The 23358-nt window shown below is 44.8% G+C and overlaps 1 protein-coding gene across 1 annotated transcript; it reads right to left on the reverse strand.

Annotated features, from left to right (window-relative positions):
* Nucleotides 1-551: 551 nt before the first annotated feature.
* On the reverse strand, nucleotides 552-23357 carry KIF17 (kinesin family member 17). The gene is made up of 9 exons (XM_048484472.1): nucleotides 23237-23357; nucleotides 15350-15667; nucleotides 12176-12322; nucleotides 8853-8954; nucleotides 7793-7982; nucleotides 6633-7073; nucleotides 4528-4637; nucleotides 2526-2667; nucleotides 552-664 (listed from the first exon to the last, which is right to left on the reverse strand). The coding sequence occupies exons 2-9, from the start codon at nucleotides 15602-15604 to the stop codon at nucleotides 552-554; spliced, it is 1500 nt and encodes a 499-aa protein (XP_048340429.1). The 5' UTR covers nucleotides 15605-15667; nucleotides 23237-23357.
* Nucleotide 23358: the final 1 nt, after the last annotated feature.

Genomic DNA, 23358 nt, shown 5'->3' on the forward strand with positions numbered 1-23358 from the left:
GGTGGGTGTGCAGAAGCCCCTGCTCCATGCCATGATCCCAAGCTGCGCCACTGAGGTCCTTTAAAAAGCAGTGCCCTGCCACTTATGCACAGTTTGATCCTCAGTCCTGATCTGGACTAGCCTGATCTCATCAGATCTCAGAAGCTAAGCAGGGTCAGTCCTGGGAGACCATCCAGGAATAGCAGGGTTGTTATGTCTTGAAAAAACCCCTGGGTTGCCGTCAGTCAGTTGCGAATCGACAGAATTTTATACACACAAAGGCCTTAAAATGTGTGGAACTACTTCCAGCCCTTAGGGTTTCCGATGCCTTCACTTAATTCAGATTACTTTTGCAACCAATATTGTTTTATGTTGATGAATTCCAGAAGGGGGAAGCAGACACAACAGCAGCAGCAGACAGTGTTTCACCCAACTGGGATCCCATGACAGAGGGACATGTGATTGTAAATTGCACATATCATGTAGCCCTCCTGATGGAGAGGGACAGCTCCACCCATTCCATGTCATTTTGCAACTAAAAAAAAAGAATTTGTGTGTAATGCAACATGTATTTAACCTTCAGAAAGAAACTCATCCTTTTGAGATACCTTGATCGACACTTCAGTCTCTAAAGCAGGGCCCTGGGGAACTTGCTCAGGAGGAGTTTCAACTGGCTGTGTGGTTCCTAGAGAAAAGGAAGGGAAAATGTCATAGAAACTTTAAAGTCAGTGTCTCTGCAAGGCTAGAGACAGACAATAGTCAGACAGAAAGATGAAAATGGCTTCAAAATGGTTTTGCTTCCAGTGCTGTCAACACAGGGCTGATGGGAATTATAGTCCATGAACTTCTGGAGAGCCACAGGTTGCAGTCCCCTGTTCTATAGAATGGACCTCAGCATCCAGGAAAAAACAAAATTGCATGTCTTCAGGCATATCTTCCCGCCCTACATAGGTGTGTTTGCTGAGGTAGTCATTTCAAAATGTGTATCTTACACTCTCCAAAACCTGTCCAAGGCAGCTACCAGCATAAGACATCATCATCATCATCATCATCATCATCATCATCATCATCATCATCATCATCATCATCATCATCATCATCATCATCATCATCATCATCATCATCATCATCAAGCAATTCAAAACATCAATAAACAAAAAGTATTCCTTTTTTAAAACTTCAACCAGAAAAACAAGAAGTGTAAACTTGGCAAAAAAGAGGGCATGAAAGCAATGTATAATCCAAGAGAACTTAAGAAGCAAAAAGATAAAATTTAGGTCCTTTCTACACAACCAAAATAAAATATTTTGAGGCAGGAAATATAAGGTTTCCTCCGAGGAGTTCTGCATAGTTTTTACCCCAAATATGTTTTATTTCCAGCCTGGAAACGTTATAAATGTATCCTCAATTTTAGCAATTATTTTGCTGAAAACCTTTTCAAAATGTTCTGACTTGCTATGCAATTTCTTTAGAGAAGGTTTCTTTCTATCTGGAACAAGAATGTGAACAGAATCCACTTGAAAAAAAATGCAAGTTTATTTTTTATTTTTTGCATTATGCTTCTTGGGAGGATTGATTTCTTGCACTCAATATCATGCTTCTATGACTGGTCAAAACTCTGCTATATTTTATTTATTTATTTATTTATTTATTAGACTTTTATACCGCCCCATCCCCAGGGGGCTCCGGGCGGTGTACAACAACAAACATAGTATAACATAAGATGGCTAGACCTTTAAAAGCAGCGATAAAACAATAAAAAAACATATATGAACAAAATATACCCAACAGAATGTCCTCCACCCCCACCCCACCCCAAATCCCTCTGCTCTAACATGGATGCTAAATCACAGCAAAACCTCCAGGTGGAAACAACAATGGAGCTACCAGCTTTTTTTATCACGGATCAGAAAAATACCAAGACTAATCTCGTGCTAGATCAGGTACAGAGCTGGTTGTTGAGATCCAGACTCAGATCTTTGCTCAGCCTTGAATCTTGTTTGCAGTCTGATCCTTCTGGCTGTTTAATGCAAGAATCTTCTGCATTTATTGGTGCTCTGATTTGGTCCCCTTACACCAGGGAAACAATTCTCTTGCTATAAGGTGCTTGCTGCTCTCCCCCACCCAATGACCAGTTTCAATTCACAGGCACACAGGAGACCAAGGATTATGGTTCTGCACCTAACATAGCAAAGAAAGGCAGTGGCTATTGCAGATTTGCAAAGAGCAGTCCATTTTGCACAGTTGTAACATCTACATATAAAGACTCCACCCACAGTACATGATCACAGCTGTGAATTATCTCTGCTAAAAAAACCCCAAGGTTAACACATATCCCCCCCCTCCCACCCAAAAAAAGTATATATATTTATGTCTGGACAGGGGCCAGCAGCAATTCTAGTCTCAGACTTCTCGAGGCTCAAGAATCTCAGAGCCAAATTTTTGCCCAACACCATGATCATAATTTTTCTGTGCTTCTGGGGAATTCTGGCACATACATAAGAGTAAATACCCATAGGATCTGGTATGGATTGCTTCACCCGTACCTGCTTCCTTCCGCTCTTCTAAAGCAGTCAACTGGTGATCACAAGCAATCTTCAAAGCCCTGATGTCTTCCTCCAGCTGGATGCGAGACTTCTGCTCAGCTTCATAATCAGCTTTCAGCTTGCCCAGTTTCTTCTCATATTCCTGAAAAAGTTCAAGGAAATCAGCTGAGGAACTTGGGGAGTAGGTCTATATATCATATCTGCATCAGTGTTCCCCATCTGTAAAATGGATAAATGTTAGGGTTGGGGGTCACCACAACATGAGGAACTGTATTAAAGGGTCGCGGCATTAGAAAGGTTGAGAACCACTGCCCCATTGTTTCCAATGGGAGCTAATAGAAGATGGGGGCTACACCTTTGAGGGTCCATAACTTTGGATCCCCTGAGCCAAACTTCACCAAACCTGGTTGGTATCATCAGGAGAGTCTCCTAAAGATACCCTGAAAGTTTGGTGCTGCTAGCTTAACAATTGCACCCCTGATAGCAGGCACATTCCAAATTTCCCCAGATTCTCTTTTTAAATCCACCCCCTTTGGCATGGACTTAAAGGGAGAATCTGAGGTCCCCATTTTAAACATTGAAAGTGATGCTGTTTCAGGGTGGGGGAAAATCCACCCCAAAACAGCATCACTTTCAATGTTGTTTTAACTGGGGACCCCAGATTCTCACTTTGAGGTGGATTTAAAAGAAGAATCTGGGCTCCCTAGTTTAAACACCATTGAGAGTGATGCTGTTTGGGAGTGGATTCCACTGGAGCTGTTTTGTGAGAGATGACGCTGACATTTGTTTGGTAAATGTTTTGCTGGGGGTGAATTGTGAGAGATTTACATGCTTAATACCCACTTGCACTGGCTTGGAGCTGTTTCTCAGGCTAACAACCCACCTCATAGAGTTGGTGTGAGGACAAAATTAGGAAGGAGAGTTGGTGGAGAGAGAGCCATGTATGTTTTGCTGGGGGTGGGAGGTGTTTTGTGAGCTGGTGCAAAAAATCATTGTTTGGTCATGGTGGGGAAGAGTTGCCATCCGTATGAGGGGCGGGCACCAAACTCAGTTTTTGTCCCTGGGCTCCAGTTTGCCTGCTCTGAGGCCGGGGACAACAGTCGCTTGTGGCCTCCCCGGAGCGGAGGGCAGAAGGGACTGCTGGCTGGGAGCCCAGCCAGTGGGTGGGTGGATGGAGCAGGGGCGGAGCCAGGCAGGGGCAGAGCTGAGAGGTGGGCCTTGAGGAGGTGTGGCCATGCCCCCAGGAGTGGGTGGGGTGGCCCCACCCCTGAGTCCCACCCCCTAACCCCCCCATAAAAATTCTATACCTACGTCCCTGCCCAGGAAGAAGCTATTCTTCCATAAGACTGTCCCCACCTGACACCTTCATTATAAGGTTTACACCATTTTACTTCCTTTCACGTTGTGGGAAACTTCCTCTCTGTTTCTACGGGAGAGAGAAACTGAGAAGCAGCCAGTAATAAGGTGATGGGAAGGGCCATCCTCACACTGTACTTATGGCAATATCACAGCAGATGTGGTTTGCCATGGTTTGGCTCTGCATGATGACCTTGGACCTCCTTGGTGGTCTCCCATCCAAGTCCTAACCCAGGCTAACCCTGATGAGATCAACCTAACCTGGGTAATCAAGGTCAGCCAACGTAAGTATGATAAACACATATTGAGAAAAAGTGGAGGAGAGAGAAATAATATCACACTGAAAATCTAACAGGCTAGAGATTAAAAAAAAACAGACACACACGCCCATGGCATGAATAGTCAAAAGGAAAGCAAGGAAGACACTTCACATATAGTAGTTTTTCACAGTCAAACAGGATGTGCTACAGATCTCAGGATGTGCTACAGATCTCAGCAAGCCACCTGCCCTGTGCTTTGTGCCCAAGAAACAGAGAAGACGAGGCTCAGCTACCCAACTGGACTGCGTTGGCAATTAGCTGACAGGCGAGCCTGTGCCAGGAACTTTGCAAAGGATTCCTGGAGGCAGAGATTTGGGCCAACTTACTTCTCGAATTAGCTCCTTCTCTTTTTCAGTATCTGCCTGGGCTTCAGAAGGGAGGTCTGCTTTCCTCTCAGGCTGAGCAGTGTTAGAAGGTAGCAGGTGAAGCAACCCTGCTAAGGAGAGAGAGAGAAGGCATAGCTTTAAAGACTGCAGTCCTCAGGTGTTTTGGAAGCTGGCAGGAAAGCCGCCCAACTAACCCTTTCCTAAACTGGTTGCATTTAAATTACTTGGTTCAAATATAATAGAAGGAGGAGGATAAGAGGAGGAGGAGGGGGAGGAGGAGGAGTTTGGATTTATATGCCTCCTTTCTCTCCCATAAAGAGACTCAAAGGGGCTTACAATCTCCTTTCCCTCCCCCTTCCCCAACAACAAACACCCTGTGAGGTAGGTGGGGCTGAGTGAGCTCCAAAAAACTGTGACTAGTCCAAGGTCACCCAGCTGACATGTGTTGGAGTGCACAGGCTAATCTAGTTCCTCAGATAAGCTTCCACCGCTCAAGTGGCAGAGTAGGGAATCAAACCCGGTTCTCCAGATTAGAGTGCACCTGCTCTTAACCACTACACCATGCCGGCTAAACCAAAAAGCTTAACTAGATAATTTTAAAAATTATTTCTTGAGCCATGAGGAAAGCATGCTGGTGATGCAGTTCTCGCAAGAAGAAGATATTCTCCCGACTTGCACAAACGTGGTGAGGAAACCACAATTTCTTCTAACGAAATTGCAGGGGAAATGCTGTACTAGACTAATAAAGGCATGGCTTGATTTGTAGGATAGGCAATAACTCCACACTAGAGCATCTGCTTGGCACGCTGAAGCTCCTGGTTTCCATCCTTGGCATCTCCAGTTAAAAGAATCAGGTGGCAGATGACTTGAACGAGCTCTACTTGAGAGCCGCTGCCCGTCCGAGCAGACAATACTGACCTCCACAGATCAGCTTCATGGTGATCAGGAGAATAATTGACAGGTCACAGCACTGTGAATGGCGAGCTATAGAGTAAGCTACAGATGCTGTCCAGAAGCCCGACTGGTGCTGCTTAGACTCGCCTCTTTGGGAATGAAGCACCCCACGGGCAGTTGCCTGAGAGGTACCACTTCAATCACAGGCACACTGTTGTACCCTCAACAACAGGAGAAGGAGGCCAGAGTTGCAGAAATGGGACAGATGAAGGAGAAGGGAAGGAAAGTGCCTTGAGGTACCTCCTTTGTTTGGTCTCAGTTATTTGCCACCACCTTCTCCTCCTCCCACCAGACAACCAAAGAACAGGAGGTAACACCAATGCAGGGCTGGTTTCTCCAGCTCAGCCAGCCAAGGAACTGCTTTGGGCAGCACAATCAGGAAGAAAGTGAGTTTAAGTCTGTTGATTCTGTGAGCACTTTCGCACATGCTGAATAATGCACTTCCAATCCACTTTCACAATTGTTTGCAAGTGTATTTTGCTGTTTCGCACAGTAAAATCAGTTTCAAAGTGGATTGAAAGTGGATTGAAAGTGCATTATTCTGCATGCGTGAAAGTGCCCTGCATGTTTCTGTTTTAATGCTGTTCTTTAACTACGACTGTTTTTGTGGCTTTACAAAAAAAACTGTCATTCATTCATTCATTCATTCATTCATTCATTCATTCATTCATTCATTCATTCATTCATTCATTCATTCATTCATTCATTCATTCATTCATTCATTCATTCATTCATTCGATTCATATTCCGCCCTCCCCAGTAGGGCTCAGGGTGGTAAACATCAGTATAACAGAATAAAACAATGCAGTATAAAACCAGTAAAACAGCAACTATATCAATTAAAACTTCAACCAATAGAACAATAAATAAACAGATGGCAATAAAACCCCTTAATAGGCACCCATGAGAGATCACGAGGTTTCATCAGGCCGACTGGCAAGATATAAAATCCTGGCGGAAGAGCTCGGTCTTACAGGCCCTGCGGAACTCACTGATGTCCTGCAGGGCCCTGATCTCAGCTGGGAGCTCATTCCACCAGGTACTACTGCACGTCACCCCTCGAGAGCCTCTAGCTGAGTGATGGAGTTGAAACCATGGAAATAAATGATTCTACCTCATGCACATGCAAAGGACCCTACCCTGAAAATTACCTGTGTTGCTCTGCTGAGCCAAAATAGCCTTCAGTTTCTTGATCTCCTCCTGGTACTCCCGCAGCAGAGCGTCTTTAGGGTCCTCGTTGATGTGAGGTTTGTTCTGGATGTTCTTGGCTCGGTGGGCGTAGCGCAAAGTGCTGAGGGTCTCATCATAATTGTTGTCTGCAGGAGACAGGCAGGCCACCATCAGGGTCTTGGTGTTGCCTCCCAAAGAGTCCTGTAGCACTCGGGTCAGTTTGGAGTCCCGGTAAGGGATGTGCGTACACCTGGAGTCAGTCAGGGCCGATATGACGTTGCTGAGAGCAGACAGAGACAAGTTGATTTTGGTGGCCTCTTTGAGGCGTTCTCCAACGGCTCCTGTTTTAGACTGCCTCTCACTTCCAGCCAAGTCCACCAAGTTGAGCTTGGCGGCCCGCAGGTGATCTTTTCCTCTCTCGTCTGCAAGAAAACAAGTCTGTGTTGAACCCTGGAAGCTCCTGAATCCATGATGGGGCTTTCAGAGGAGTTCCAGCCAGTGTATTTCTTAGTATCTGCTTATTTTGTGGGGATAAAATCCAAAAAGTCTCAACATAACAGATTTCCCCACCTGGTAGATTAACTGGTACAATGCTGAGGCTCATCATGGGCAGGCATACTGCGGCAATGGGTTCTTGGTTTGGCCATTAACACCAATTCTCTTACCTCTCCAGAGTTGGGGACCTCTGCAAAATCCACTTGCAAACAATTGAGAAAGTGGATTGAAAGTGCATTATTCTGCATGTGGGAAAGTGCTCACGGAGGGACAACTGGACATCTGATCACAGATCACTGCTATCCTGTCTGTCTCAGGGCACTTTCGTACATGCAGAATAATACGATTTCAATGCACTTTCACAATTGTTTGCAAGTGGATTTTGCTATTTTGCACAGTAAAATCCAGCTGCAAAGTGCATGGAAAGTGGATTGAAAGTGCATTATTCCGCATGTGTGAAAGTGCCCCCAGACCTGAGAACTATAAGGCTCTTATAGTGAATGCCAGTAATCTGCAATATCTAGCCTTGCAGACCCAATTCTCTTTTATGAATTCATGACAAACAGGAGTTGGCATTATGCTCTACCCCTCCACAACCCCCCAGCTCACTCCATCTGGCTCAGCCAAGCAACATTCCAGCACCTACCTACAGTGTAGATCTCCATGGTGATAGTGAAGATGGAGTGGGAGCGAGAGGAGTCCTTGTTCATCAGGGTGTAGCCCACAGCACGGTTTTTCAAGCCGGTCTCCATAATGCGCTCGCACTGGACCATGCTGTGCACTGTATGCAGAGACAGGCCCTTCACGTAGATTCCTTTCTCCGGGTGCTCTTTCAGCTACAAGGAGAACCATTGTGACAAGAGTTACAATATAGATCCCCTCCCTGCAAGTATCTGAGGAAGGAAACTACTAGAAATTCAAGTGCTGCACTACAGGGTTGGATTGGGATCTGGGAAACCCAAGTTTGCAGTCCCCACTCTGCCATGGAAGCTCCATGGGTGACTTCAGGTCAGTCCCTCTTTCTCTCTCAGCCTGACCTACCTCACAGGGTTGCTGTTGTGAGGATAAAATAGAGAAAGAGAGAACGATGTGGGAAGTGTCTCCGGGTCATCCTTGGGAAGAAAAGAGTGGGGGGAGTCAATATCCTGTCTGTCTCACTGAATTAGACATATTTTTGTAGCTTCTCCCACAATAATTACATCGGTATCTACTCTGGTGGCATTTTATTTTGCAATGAATATTCATCCACCACTAGAAACAGCAATGGTATGTTTTGCAATAATGTTACCAGTGTGTAGGAGGGCTGTCACTCTTATGGCTAGGGGTCAGGAAGAGCTATGCTCTGATGCTAACAAAGAGGGGCTAGTAGGGTGGGGAGGACTAGATTTTGTAAGTTACTTTATTCAGCTAGATCAGGGGTGTCTAACTCTGGTGCCCCAGATGTTCATGGACTACGATTCCCATCAGCCCCTGCCAGCATGGCCAATTGGCCATGCTGGCAGGGGCTGATAAGGTCGTGAATCGTATGTTCTGAGAACATAAGGGGCATAATAGTTTTACACCCACAATGCTAAATGTTAGCAGTAGCTCAGTATCCTTTGCATAATGCACTTTCCAGACTGAACTCATTTTGATCATGGTGACCTTTCAGAACTCTGCTTTCGTGTGTGTGTGTGCGTGTGCGCGCGTGTGTGTGTAGTCATCACCTCTAGTTTTTGTTTGGTGTCCACACCAAGGAGGTCTCTGATGTCTTCATTATAGATTTCCAGATAAGAAGCCCTTATCAAGAACTTAGCGTTTTCTGCGCACTGTACAAAACCAAAAAAATAATAATCAGATTTCGTTATATTAAGGTCAGTTATATCTGCTAAGCTTGTCTGGACTATATTTCTTATATCAGAGGCTCCCATGTCCCTAGTTCTCATTATGGTGAGTAACTTGGGTTGGATCCCACAAGCCCATTTTGCTAATAAGTGCAGCGCTATGATCGGTTCTCCCTCTGCATTGCACAGCGAAGATGAAAGCAGCCTGCCACACACCCCTGTTAATCCCCCCACTGACAGCGAATGGATGTTTCAGGAGTGGAGGTGTGAGAGCAGCTGTTCATCAGAAGCAGATGAACCAGCTGTTGATCCAGAGTCCTCTGTGGGGCCCTTGAAATTAGGACTTTCCCAGAGTCCACCCTCAGCACCCCAAGCAAACAGTCCTCCCGGTCCACCCACCCCTTTAGAGCAGCATCGCCAATGGTTACGCCTTGAATTAGCTGAGCGTAGACGATCAGCTCGACTGGCTGCTCGGCATTTGTAAGTTACTAGCAGGATCAGCTCCCTGCAGAAACATACCTACAGCATTTCCGCCCTCACCCTGATAAGAGACAGCTCACAGCCGGTGTGAAACAATTCGTCACCTTGACGGCAACTCTGCTTAGCCTTAGAGACAGCTTCTACTCTAGAGCTGTGGCGATGCTGAACTCCGGGGCTTCATGTTGATGTGTTTGGGGCTGTGTAGTGATGGGTGGAGGAAGGGGAAAGTGAGGATGGGGTATGAGTCTGGAATTGTGTGCATCGAGGAATGCTGCTGTAAATTTTTGTTGTGCGTGCACAATGACAACAAATGCTTATGCTTATGCTTCCTTTCCGTGAATTGCTCAGAAAAGCCTGCTTTCCAGTAACGACCCTTGGACTTTGCCCCCTGGACCTGCTTTTGGATTTGTGTTTTGGATTGTGACGACCTGGTAGACTGGTGAGCTTGCTTACTGATTCTCAGACTGAACTCTAACCAGCGCCTTGTCAGGTGCCTTAAGAGACATTTCTGACCTGTGTTTAACCTGCAGTAAATATCTATCAGCTGCACCCTGTCTTCTGCCCGTCCTTGACAGTCAACCCGTGACATGCCCATTCCATAGTGGACTAAGACGTCTCATAATGCAATGTTACACCAGGGGAATGTTCTTTCTGCCAGAGAAAGGCACCTTGAATAGTGGGATGAATCCACAATATCCAACCCTTTGTGTCTACACTGCACTGCTTCAGATTGATAGTGGAGGAAGGTCACATGATTAAACTCACTTTCATCATAAATAAGAAAAATATGCACCCATTCGGAAAATTAGTTTGTTGGGGAACAGGATTCTCCCTGATATGCTAATTTTCCATGTGTTTTTCTGTGCCGTCAAATCACAGCTGACTTATAGTGACCTTATGAGGAACAGCCATCTTAGTGACAAGTAGGCCCTCAACTCAGAGCAACAGTTAGGAATGAAGCTTGTAGTGGCCTCATCATTAGTCATCTATATGTAGGCTTTTACATAACATCTTGCTCGGAGAGAACTTTCATGCACGGTCAGCCCAAAAACATCCAGGTCTAAATGGAGAATTCATGTGGCATTCTAGACAAGAGTGTTGAATGTGGACCACAAAGACCCTAGAGCCGTGGTGGCGAACCTTTGGCACTCCAGATGTTCATGGACTACAATTCCCATCAGCCCCTGCCAGCATGGCCAATTGACCATGCTGGCAGGGTGCCTGATAAGTGTGGTCCGCTCTTTATCTGATTAAAACCACTACCTAGAGACACACTCAGTCCCAAAGAGCACTGGCTCATCAGTGCCTTTCCACCCAACTCACCATTATGAGAATAAAATGAGGTCGTCTCACGACCATCACCTACAGCTGCTCCAGAGAGATTTACTGGCACATGCAATAATAACAAGCCGTGGGGCTCCTCCCACAAACTAATGTGGGCAAATCTACCCAGGATGTTATCCTGTGTAAACCCCACTAGAATGAAAAGAAGTTGCACAAAAAGTATGGTCATGTGCCAGCTCATTTCAACGAGATGTGGAAAAAGACCTGCCTGGTGGTTCTGCCTAATGTGTTGGATCACAGCTCTCAGTTTCCCACCTGACTGCCTCTAACAATGCCCAAAATGAGCTGCCTCACCTTGCCTCACTGTTGGGGCCTCTTCTCTCCTCAAGAGCTACCTGCTGCTGTTCTTCATACCAAAATAACATTGCATGGAATCTCCCAAGTCTTTCTATGTAGTAGAGCAAGCTTCCTAATACCACACCATTAATTTGAAAGCTGTAATCTGACAATCCCAGCCTATACAAATCAAAAGGATTCTTGGAGCATCCATTCGTGTTCATGGTCTTGGGAAAGTCATCAGTCACTGTCTTTCCCTGGGGAATTAAGAATGCTATCCACCAGATAGCAGCCAGTCAACTATTGTCTGTAAGATCATTTTACCCAAGGAGAGAGAGAGAAGGGTAAAGAACACAGGTGTCAAACTCGTGGCCCTCCAGATGTTATGGACTACAGTTCCCATCATCCCTTGCCAGCATCATGCTGGCAGGGGATGATAAAGGAATTATGAGATCCACATAACATCAATCGGAAGGCTTTCACGAAGTTCTAACCACATATAAAGAACATCTGATTTACCTGACAGTTACTGATTGCTTTTCATGTCACTTCTTTCTTTGTTTCCTGTTTGCAGATGAGACACAGAGGCTGAATTCAGACACAGAATAGCTTAGCCCCAAGTCTGAATTGACAAATCACGATGCATTGATTTAGGCCACCAAAGCAGAATCAGCAACCACAGACTGAAGTAGGTTTGCAAATTATGGTTCGTATTAAGGGACTTTTGCAATTTCAATCCACTTTCAATGCACTTTAGCAATTGTTTGCAAAGTGCATTGAAAGTGGATTGAAAGTGCATTATTCTGCAGGTGCAAAAGTGCCCTATCTGTGGTCTGATAGGATGCTTGAACTGATGAAGGCCACCACTCTAGAGGCTACCATGTCTCCTAGAGGCAGGCATAGTAAGCAAATAGAAAATGAACGCAGTCAAGCAATTCTAAAATGATGGTTTGTATATATGTTTGGAGATTCAAAGGACAGTTTGGGTTCCAAGCTACGGTTAGATGTGATGTCTGAATTGAGCCCATAGAGTTCAGGGAATTGTACCTAAATAGCTGATTTCACAGAGAAGATATTAGCCAGAGGATCACTTGTGCAATTTATACCTGCACGCTCTCAAACAAATGTTCAAAGGCTCTGGGAATTATGCCCTTCTGCGAAGGGGGATCCAGAATCCCTTGCATCGTGAAAGATTTCCCACTGCCTGTCTGCCCATACGCAAAGATGGTACCATTATAGCCTTCCGTAACACCCTGAAAAACAAAGAGAAAATGAAGAATATTGATCACTTTGGACTTACATATGTTACAGCTCAGTTTCCACTCTGACTTAAAACACTGTGGTCTGGATTCAAAGTTGTCAGTGAATTCAGAATTCAGAGATCTCTATTAGGCATATGCAACAAAGGAACAGAATAGAAAAGTAAATCCAGTAAAAAAAACAACAGCAAAGGTAATGTGAGCAGAAGCCAAGGATACCTAGTTCAAAACACGCAGTAAAAATTTGGCTACGGTTCAGTTATTTCAGCCTGAAGATTGTTGAGCAAAAGAGTCATCTTTGCGTTGATGGAAAGATTTGAGAACCCAACTGAGGTTAAGGCAGAGAAGTCAGGCCTAAAGCTGTTGTACTTCGGGCAGAAGAGCAAGATATGGTCTTAGGAGTCAGTATAAGAAGGGCAGAAAGAGCAGTGTCTCTCATGCCAAGGGATGTTTGAGAACCGGATTTGTCAGTGTAGAAGGTTTGTGGAAGTGATTTTTCCAATCCAATCCAATCCAATCCAAAAACCTTTATTAGGCATAAAACTGGAAGTACCGAACATTCCAGGTACAACAACAGGATCATTGTTACACATCATGTAGAACACGTAGCAACTGCTTCCGATAAATTTCTACAGTAGAGCTGTTCAGTAGCTTAGACATTTTTAGTTTGTCTGAGAAAAACATAAATTCTGAAGGTAATAAAGCTCCCAGGTCGGTTCTAATATCATTATACCTTGAACAGCAAAGCAGGATATGAGGAATTGAGTCCATAGTGTCGGGACAGTACCGACAACAACGCTCACTTCGTGGGATGTTAAGGAAACGATCTTGAAGATAGACTGAAGGGAATGAGTTGCACCTTGTTCTGGTCATTACCCATCTACACTTATAGTTGGCAAGCTGTTCTAAATATACAGCAGGGCTAGATTTCTGGGGTGTGATCCCAAAGTATAGAAGGGAACAAGATTTTTCATGGACATCCCCACCCCCACCCTCAGCATCCTAGTGAAATGTCACTACTGAAGGTAGAGACCCTCAAAAAAAGATTCTGTGTGGCACAGGATGAGAGGGGCTCATGGCTTTGTCTAATCCACCTTGAATCCAAGGGAGAAAGGCAGACTATAAATAATACACATAAATAAATTCCTGCCAACACATGATCATCTCTGCAGCTTGCCGTGCTTTATGAGTTTTTGTTTATGGCTTTACCCTTAACAGTAGCCTTGGGGAGGGGACAGATGGCTCCTGGAGAGGTGGAAGCTGATAAAATGTGCTTGCTTCAATTTGTTACATGGATGCAAATCTTTGGATCAAACCCTCTGCTTTTCAGGGCAAATCACAACTACCCTCATTTCAGCTATTGATGTTATATTCCTCTCAAAATTGCATTATATGAGGAAACAGGGCCTGGGTTTATAGGAAAATCCCAGATATGCAGATGGAATAGTATTAGGGGATCAGAGGCCATAACATGATGGAGTGCAGGATCAACGTACTTGCCCTATGAAGATCTTGCAAGCAATCAGCTGGCCTTCCTCAGGTAAAGAGTTATAACCTGCAACTGGATTGCAACCTGAGTTAAAATGAACTGTGCTGGTGTTGCCAGAATTATCTTGACAGAGAAACAAAGGAAGACACTAAAGGGGGCTGGAGAGAGAAGACAGCGGTAGTAAAAACAGACAAAGATGGGCAGAGGTACATAGTAAAGGCAGAAGCACAAAGACGACCAACATTTTAAAAAATGGATCCATTGTTGCAGGTCACTGAGAATGTGGACCCTGACCCCTGGAAACTGCACCTGTTTCTTCCTTGGAGCTTTTACAGCTTTTACAATCAGTGGGTATAAACCTGTTTTAGGCCAGATCATACTGCCACTTCCAGCCTCTTTCTAATAAAAGTATTAGTTATATGAGACCTCATTTCTAATTTGGAGCACAATGTGAGGGGAGGGGGGATTAAGTCTTTAAACTGAACTTGCCCTAGGTAGCTGTTTTTGTGGCCCTCTGGGGAAATATATATGCCAGTGATGGCGAACCTTTTCGAGACCAAGTGCCCAAATGGCAACCCAAGACCCACTTATTTATCGCAAAGTGCCAACATGGCAATTTAACCTGAATACTGAGGGTTTAGTTTAGAAAAAACGGTTGGCTCCGAGGCGTGCGTTACTCGGGAGTAAGCTTGGTGGTAGTTGGTGGCTTTGCTTTGAAGCAACCATGCAACTCTTCGAACGGGTAAATCACGACCCTAGGAGGGTTTACTCAGAAGCAAGCCCTATTGCCAGCAACCGAGCTTATTCCCAGGTACAGGATTGCGCTTTAGTTCTCTGCATGAAAATCAATGGGGTTTAACAGCACTTAACAGGGTTACCTACACTGCTTCCCCAAAATGAGGTCTTAGGTTTAATGCTAATAATCAAGCCCAGGGACCCAGGCCAGCCTAGATGTGTGTGTGGGGGGGGACTCTGTGCGTGCCCACAGAGAGGGCTCTGAGTGCCACCTCTGGCACCCGTGCCATAGGTTCACCACCACTGATATATGCCCATGTATTTGCTTCTCCAATGTCGCAAACAGCAGCTCCCAGCAGAGGCATATCTAGGGAAAATGTAGCCTGGTGCTAAATCTGAGTTTTCTTCCCCCTCACCCCATATAGGCGGCTAGCTGGCCACCCACCCACCCACACCTTTTTTTTGCACCAGGTCTTGAAGTCAGTGTAAGGACCGGGGCGGGGGGGGGAGGAGGAGAGGTATGGGGGGCGATTTTCTACCCCCCACGTGACTAAATGGCCGCAGCCTGGGGACATTTGACCCCATATGGATGCCCCTGGCTCCCAGATAACTGCTTTGAAAATAAAACAGCTAGTCCCTTTAATCACAAAACTTCCAGCATCCCATCAGGTTTGGCCCACAGCTACCCACTTGCCTGGGGCAAGTCACCTCGGCTCTAAGCAAGCCGTCTGCAAGATGCACTTGAGTCACACTTTTCTTTCATGGCTGGTTTGTGGAATTTCTGCAGATTTACGCACCTCAACGAGCGGATAGGCGATTTCGTTATAGATCTGTTCCGTGGTCTGGTCCCGTATGTCAAAACTGCCCCATCGAAATATATGTGAACTGTTTACGTGAATTAGTCTGCAAGCTGCCAAAGGTTCCCGAGGACCCGAAGAGCTGCACTGCCTCCGGGCACTGTCCATGGTCAGCACTATCTTGGATCTGAGCTGCTTTTCACGGTCGTTTAGAGGGCGGCACCGAACAATCACCTTCACAGCTTCTGCAGCCATGATCAAAACATGCAGGGCTTTTACTTGGAGGCTTGGTGGGTGAGAAGTGGATCGGGAGATAACCTGCAAAGAAGACATTTCTCATTTTTTTTTTAGTTTGGATTTTTTAAAGCCAATAATTCAAACAAGTTTTATTGGCTAAGTTAAATTCTGTAATGTAAGAGTATACAGAATTACCACAAGACATCAACAAAATGAAATCTCACCGCAAAAATCTGACTTTACCTAAAACCTGATAATTTAAAATCTAATAAACTTTCTACTTACACCAATCTGTCAGCTAAGCTAACCAGGTAAAGTTTTAACTTGCCCATTAAATAGATCAATGAGAGGTAGTCAACTTTTTTAATTGGATCTTTTTTTTAATTCATTGGCTTTAAAAATCCCAAAAAATGTTATGGAAAACAAGACTTTAATGAAATGCAAATGGCCCAACAAGGTATTCTCAGTTTGTCATTCCTACTTGTAATATTTTGGAGTCTGACTAAGTCAAATTAGACAATACATTTTTCCACACACTTGCACACATTCTCAAGTGTTCCTTGCAGCCTTGCAGCTGGGAACTGCTTCTTTTTTAAAGAGAGAGAGAGAGAGAGAGAGAGAGTGTCTAAACAGGCTCAGAACAGTACCACAGGGGAGAAAGGGCAGTTTATTAGACTTAATTATCATTTTAAGGTATGCCACTGACATAAGAGACAGCTGAATTTTAAATATTTTACACATCAGGTAAACCACTAAGAAAGATAGTTATGTTGAAAAATGCTTGCTCTCCTATTCCATGGTTGGTAATAGAAAAGTTTTATTATTATTATATGGTCATTACTCTCCTGAGATTTTAAATGGCGGTCTTCTATGTTTTATAATTGTTGTTTTATTTACATTGTAAGCCACCCTTCAGCTCGGCAAGGCAGAAAGGCTGCAAGTAAATGTTTTAATAAAATAAATTATAGGTTTTTAAATACTTCCTTTGTTTATTCCTTTGCACGAGGATGATTGAAGGATTGGAGCACCTTCCTTATGAGGAGAGGCTGCAGTGTTTGGGACTCTTTAGTTTGGAGAGGAGACGTCTGAGGGGGGATATGATTGAAGTCTATAAAATTATGCACGGGGTAGAAAATGTTGACAGAGAGAAATTTTTCTCTCTTTCTCACAATACTAGAACCAGGGGGCATTCATTGAAAATGCTGGGGGGAAGAATTAGGACTAATAAAAGGAAACACTTCTTCACACAACGTGTGATTGGTGTTTGGAATATGCTGCCACAGGAGGTGGTGATGGCCACTAACCTGGATAGCTTTAAAAGGGGCTTGGACAGATTTATGGAGGAGAAGTCGATCTATGGCTACCAATCTTGATCCTCCTTGATCTCAGATTGCAAATGCCTTAGCAGACCAGGTGCTCAGGAGCAGCAGCAGCAGAAGGCCATTGCTTTCACCTCCTGCACGTGAGCTTCCAAAGGTACCTGGTGGGCCACTGCGAGTAGCAGAGAGCTGGACTAGATGGACTCTGGTCTGATCCAGCAGGCTAGTTCTTATGTTCTTATTCATAAGATACTATTTTCATAAGATATCATAGATCTCTAAATGGTACGTTAATTTGTTCTTCACATATTATTTTTCCTCAATCTTTAACTTTTAAAAAAAAAATACACAGCACTTTGAACTGATATTAAAAACAAAACCCAAAAACAAATGGACAACCACTGCAATACTCTCAGTGCAAGCAATATATGTCCAATCACCTGTCCTCAGATAAGAACCAAGTAGAATAATTTACAAGGGCAGCCCCATATAGAGTGCATTAATGTAGACTACACTTGCAAAGATTGGCATGACTGATTCAACTGTGTTTGAATATGGGACGAACTGTATACCAGATGAAACTGATATAAGCACTTCTTGACACAAACTTATAACATTTAGTTGTAAGGCTCAGACTCTTAACAACCTCAGATAAGACAGACATCATTTCTTATGTACCGTATGTATACCATGTCATCCAGCCCCCAGACTTTCCAACTAATACAGTCTCCATCTTGTTTGGATTTACCCTGAGCTTGCTCCTGATACTGGACTACAGCAGACGGACACACTGGCCAAGAACAGAGGGGAGAATCTGGAAGCTTAGTTATGACATGTAGAGTTGAGTGTCATCAACATTTCAATAATACCTGTCCTGACTCCAGCTTTAGTTGAAGCACTTATGTTATTCATTATAGGAACCCGTTATTTCTGCAGATTTTATCAACCAGGAAAGATAGGGCTCTAAACCGCAGTTTGAAATTCTTACAGCTCATCGGAGGGATTCCTAACCTTTTTGAGTCTGTGGGTACCTTTGGAATTCTGACACAGGGCACACTCACAACATAGATACCACGGGAGGTGGAGACAGCCACACAATGTCAGACTGCAAGTTTATATATAACTCTAAAAGCCCAATTCAGACTGCATGGGGAACTCTGTGGCAGCCAGGGACGATGTGGCAAAGGTGGCACCACACCGCCTCCAAAGGGGTTTCAGGCAGCACAGGAAGGAGGAGAATTCAAAAACCCTCCTGCTGCCCAAATAGCCCCATAGACGAAACAGGTTCATGCCACGCTTTCCGGTGGCATGTCTGCAGCTGAGGAGAGGGGCATTCCCAGGCTAGAAGCCTTCCAGGTTTGGTTGCTGAGAAACTGTGCAGTGCCCACCAGATGGCATCTTTATTATTATTATTATTATTATTATTATTATTATTATTATTATTATTCAATTTAATAGACCGCCTTACCCCCGAAGGGCTCAGGGCGGTTCACAAAACAATCAAGCACTTAAATACATCAAATAGTTTCAATTAAAACAATAAATAAATTAAACATTAAAACACTAGCGGCACTAATCTTCCACAATTAAAATAAGTAGATGATGTCCGGCATTAACCCCCTGGGAGGGGACTGGCCAGTATTCAATCAGCAGATGACAAAGCTGTAAGGAGCAACAAAGAAGGGTGGACTCAGCAGCCAGCCTCACCAAAGGCCCGGTGGAACAGCTCGGTTTTACAGGCCCTGCGGAACTCCCCAAGGTCCCGCAAGGCCCTAACAGATGGAGGAAGAGCGTTCCACCAGGCAGGAGCCAGGACCGTAAAAGCCCTGGCCCGGGTAGAGGCCAGCCGCATCATGGAGGGACAAGGGACCACCAGTAAATTCACCTCTGCCAAACAGAGAGGTTGACTTGGGACATATGGAGCAAGGCGGGTATGAGGGCCCCAGGCCGTAAAGGGCCTTAAAGGTCAATACCAACACCTTGAAGACAATCCGGAATTCCACTGGGAGCCAGTGCAAGTGGCACAACACGGGGGTAATATGGGCTCTAGCTGAACCACCCGTGAGAAGACGGGCCGCAGCATTCTGGACCAGCTTCAATTTCCGGATCAGCCGCAAGGGAAGGCCCGCGTAGAGCGAGTTACAATAGTCTCTCTGCCAGTGTTGGTGCCCCTTATGCTGGCAGGGTGGGCAAACAAGCCACGTGGGCATGTACCGCTCCCAGGACTCCATTCCCGCCCCCAAAGTGGGCTGTAATAGTACCTCTTCAACATTTCAGATGGAAGCTCTGTTTAACAGGGTGCCTTTTAATTTGTACAGCCAGTCAGAAGACCTGCGGGGCAAAAGCCCCACCTAGCTCCCTCCACTTTCTAAAAGCACTTGGTAGGCAACGGGAAAGGTAAAAGCAGATACACATTGGTGACCCTGGACCCATAGGATTGTTGACATATTAGATGAGTCGTCTGACATAGCTGGAGTGGGCAAACAGTCTGACTCAGTATAAGGCAGCTTTGTATGCTGATCTGAGAGATGTTATCTGCAAATAATTGCACAAAAACATCAAGGCTAATAACCAGTTACCAATCAATTTGGAACTACATATTTTCAGCCTGCAACATTTTTTCCAACTTAGCTGGCCTCCATCTCCTCTCTCCCTTCACCTTCTGTTTTATTGATTATTGTTCGATGTGGGGCATGGGGAGAACACCATTGTTTTAGTTGTCCTCCTTTGTGGGTTGTGTATGTCAAGGCATCAGGTTTTATTGTTATGTTAATTTATTGTATTTTATTGGAATTGATTATGGGTATGTGAATGTTGTTGTTAACCATTCTGAGACTGTCATGACCACGGAGGGTGGCCTACAAATCTAACACATACATAAATACTAAACAATTGCACTGAATGTGATTCAACTGACACAATGGCAGCTGAGAAATCATTCTTTTTTGCTACTTTTCACCACCACTTCATAATCTTTGCAGTAAGTTGTGAATACTGGCCTGTCAGACCTGGCTGAGTTTTCTGCCAATGCTACTCAAGTCATCTCTGAACTATCATAAGATCTCCAGCTCTCTGCCTTGGTGCTAGTTTCCTACATGTGGATGGGGGGAAAATGCTGGGGAGAAACCCTGTCTATTGCCCCAGGATGGCATTCCAGGAGTGATGATGATGAAGAAGAAGAAGAAGAAGAAGAAGAAGAAGAAGAAGAAGAAGAAGAAGAAGAAGAAGAAGAAGAAGAAGAAGAAGAAGAAGAAGAAGAAGAAGAAGAAGAAGAAGAAGAAGAAGTAGAAGTAGTAGTAGTAGTAGTAGTAGTAGTAGTAGTAGTAGTAGTAGTAGTAGTAGTAGTAGTAGTAGTTTGGGTTTATACCCCACTTTTCTCTTCTGTAAGAAGACTCAAGGTGGCCTACAAACTCCTTTCCCTTCCTCCCCCCACAACAGACACTTTGTGAGGTAGGTGGAGCTGAGAGAGTTCCGAAAGACTCAAGGTCACCCAGCAGGAATGTAAGAGTGTGGAAAGACATCGGTTCAAGCCACTGACACTCAGGTAGAGGAGTAAGGAATCAAACCTGGTTCTCTGGATTAGAATCCACCTGCTCTTAACCACTACATCATACTGGAGAATCAACCAGGTTTCTATAATCCTGGAGGATTCATATATCTTTGATGGCAGAGCATTTTCAACTGGTCTTCTGCTCCTGCAGACAGTAGGTGTTACAAGCACCCGTGTTTTGAGCATATAATAGTCTGTCAAGGGTATTGCTCCTTCACCAGCTCACCAGTCTGTTTAACACAGAAGATTTAATCCACTGAATGCCTTTTCTCACATGTTGGGCACAATATAACCAGGGAAAGACCATGGTGCCCAAAAGATCTTTGAGCAGGACTCTATAAGGTGGTCTCTGCATTAACATAGCAATCTACCAGCACAGTACCCAGAAACCATCTCTACCAACTCAGACTGGGCACTCACTGGACAGCAGGATGGATATGTCAGCAATCAATTGTCAGAAGGCCATAGAACATACCACATGCCAATTTCTTCTCACTGCAGCCTTTTGGCTCATCCGTTGCTATCCCTATATCTCTGGACTCCTTGGCAGAAACAGTCCTAGAGACGTTAATGTTAGAGGGCCATTCGTATTATTTGGAAGCATTATTTAAACCACAAATTTGGTTGAGTCTTCAAGCTTAGAAGAGACAATCTGAGACATTTTTCTACAAAATCATTTATTGGTTGGGGCAAGCACAGTAACAGAGGTTATGTAACTTATTGTACATCTTCCAGCAGATGGAAGTGGAAGTTCAACTGATATGAAAACCTCAGAAGGGGAAGTTCCAGGCTGTTTGGTGGAAGAACCAGTTATCAGAATGAGTAATGGAAAATGAAATATGTGGTAGTTTGGTTGCTCACTGCATCCCTCATTATTAGTCTTCTGACACCAGTGATTTTGGTTGATGTGGAGCCGGGGACCCCAACTATTCTGAGCCTGCAGACATGTTGGAATGACTCACGCTCCCATGTAGTCTTACATGCTGCATGAATTTGGCTGGTTTCACTACCATATAACCTGGTGGTTATTTCTAGAATATTGTTTTGTTGTGCCTGTAAGATATACTATTTTCTGCAAAAAAAAAAGTGTCCACAAAATATCAATCCCAGAAGCATTCTGGTTGGGCAGGGGTTAATAAGCAAGTCTAAAAAAAAAAATCCATGCAACAGGGCAAGGGACTGACAGGTGAGATTTCTGCAAACCTGGGGGAGGGCTTAAGGTAAATGTAAACATTATAAAATGCTGAGATTCCGAGGAATTACCTCAGGAGATCTCAGCCATTTTGGGTTACCTAGGTACTTGCGGTTGTCTAGCTAGGCCCCTTCCGCACTTGCAGAATAACGCACTTTCAATCCACTTTCACCACTGTTTGCACGTGGATTTTGCTATTCCGCACAGTAAAATCCAGCTGCGAAATGCATTGAAAGTGGATTGAAAGTGCATTATTCTGCAAGTGCGGAAGGGGCCTAGGAAATTCCCCAAATGGCTGATGCAATTTCACTTTGAAATTAGTGGTGCAGAACAAGCAGGCTGGAAAGGCAAGAAAAGTGGAGAGGGAATGATGCTAGAATAGATGGAAAATAGGCAAATCGAGCAAAAGGGGGCAAAATTAGGGCTAAAATTAGGAAAGGAAGCAGGAAAGGGGGGGAATGGAAGGACACTGTTAGTGACTTATCTCACAGGGCAGTTGTAGGGATAAAATGGAGAAAGGGAAGATGTTGTATGCCACTTTTGGTTTCTGTTGGAAAGCAACTGGGATATAAATGAAGTAAATAACATTCTGGTTAGGATTGTAACACATGGGGAGGAGGACACTTCAGCCTCCCTCCCATCATTTTCCTAACCCAAAATGGGAATTCAACAGTTCCAATCCAAATATTTGTAATTGAGTTCCCACAGGGAAATTATAGAGGCAGTATAACATGGCTTTCACATAGTAGACGTATCATTTACTTCTGAGCTTAGAGATGCTCTACAGACAGGGAAATGATGGGCGAACCAATAATGCTCATATTTATTGTAGTGTGCTAAAACAACCGCACAGGGTGCTCCTGTGTATACTACTGATTGTGAAATATCTTGTGTGCCACTTTCCGAATCACAATAACCAGGGTTTGGGCTACAAAAACTGGATTCCTAATATTAAGTGGTATATTAAGCAATATTAAGAAGAAGAGGAAGAGTTTGGATTTATACCCCCACTTTCTCTCCTGTAGGAGACTCAAAGAGGCTGACAATCTCCTTGCCCTTCCCCCCTCACAACAAGCACCCTGTGAGGTAGGTGGGGCTGAGAGAGCTCTGAAGAACTGTGAGTAGCCCAAGGTCACCCAGCTGGCGCGTGTGGGAGTGCACAGGCTAATCTGAATTCCCCAGATAAGCCTCCACAGCTCAAGGGGCAGAGCTGGGAATCACCTGCTCTTAGCCACTACGCCACTGCTGCTCCCTTAAGTGGTACAATTTTATTTATTTTTATTTATTTATTTTTTAAGCTTTTATACCGCCCCATCCCCGGAGGGGATCGTTACAAATGAACTCGTTTCCCCTTTTGACAAATGGGAAACAAGCTTGCAAAGAATAATTTTTTCCCCCAGTGAATGCCCCCACCCCCCCTGTTTCTTTGCACCCAGGGCTTGTGTGTCTGACACTGATTGTGCAACCACACGATCCTAAGCAGAGTCACTCCGGTCTCAACCCGCTCATGGGGTTCGACGATTTGAGTCATCCCTCGGAGTGCTGCGGTGTGAGCGGAGGGGGTGCGGAGGGGCCGCTGGGGAGCCTACCCGGTGCTTGGCGGCTCCTCACATAGTCTGTCCGGGCGGCCTCTGACGACGAGGGCGGCGCCGCTAGTGGGCCTCGCTCGGCATTGGCTCTGCCCCGCCCTTGCTCGGGAGGGCTCCTTTTG

Source organism: Sphaerodactylus townsendi, linkage group LG02 (assembly GCF_021028975.2).
Source record: "Sphaerodactylus townsendi isolate TG3544 linkage group LG02, MPM_Stown_v2.3, whole genome shotgun sequence".
In the NCBI taxonomy this organism is placed as follows: Eukaryota; Metazoa; Chordata; class Lepidosauria; order Squamata; family Sphaerodactylidae; genus Sphaerodactylus; species Sphaerodactylus townsendi.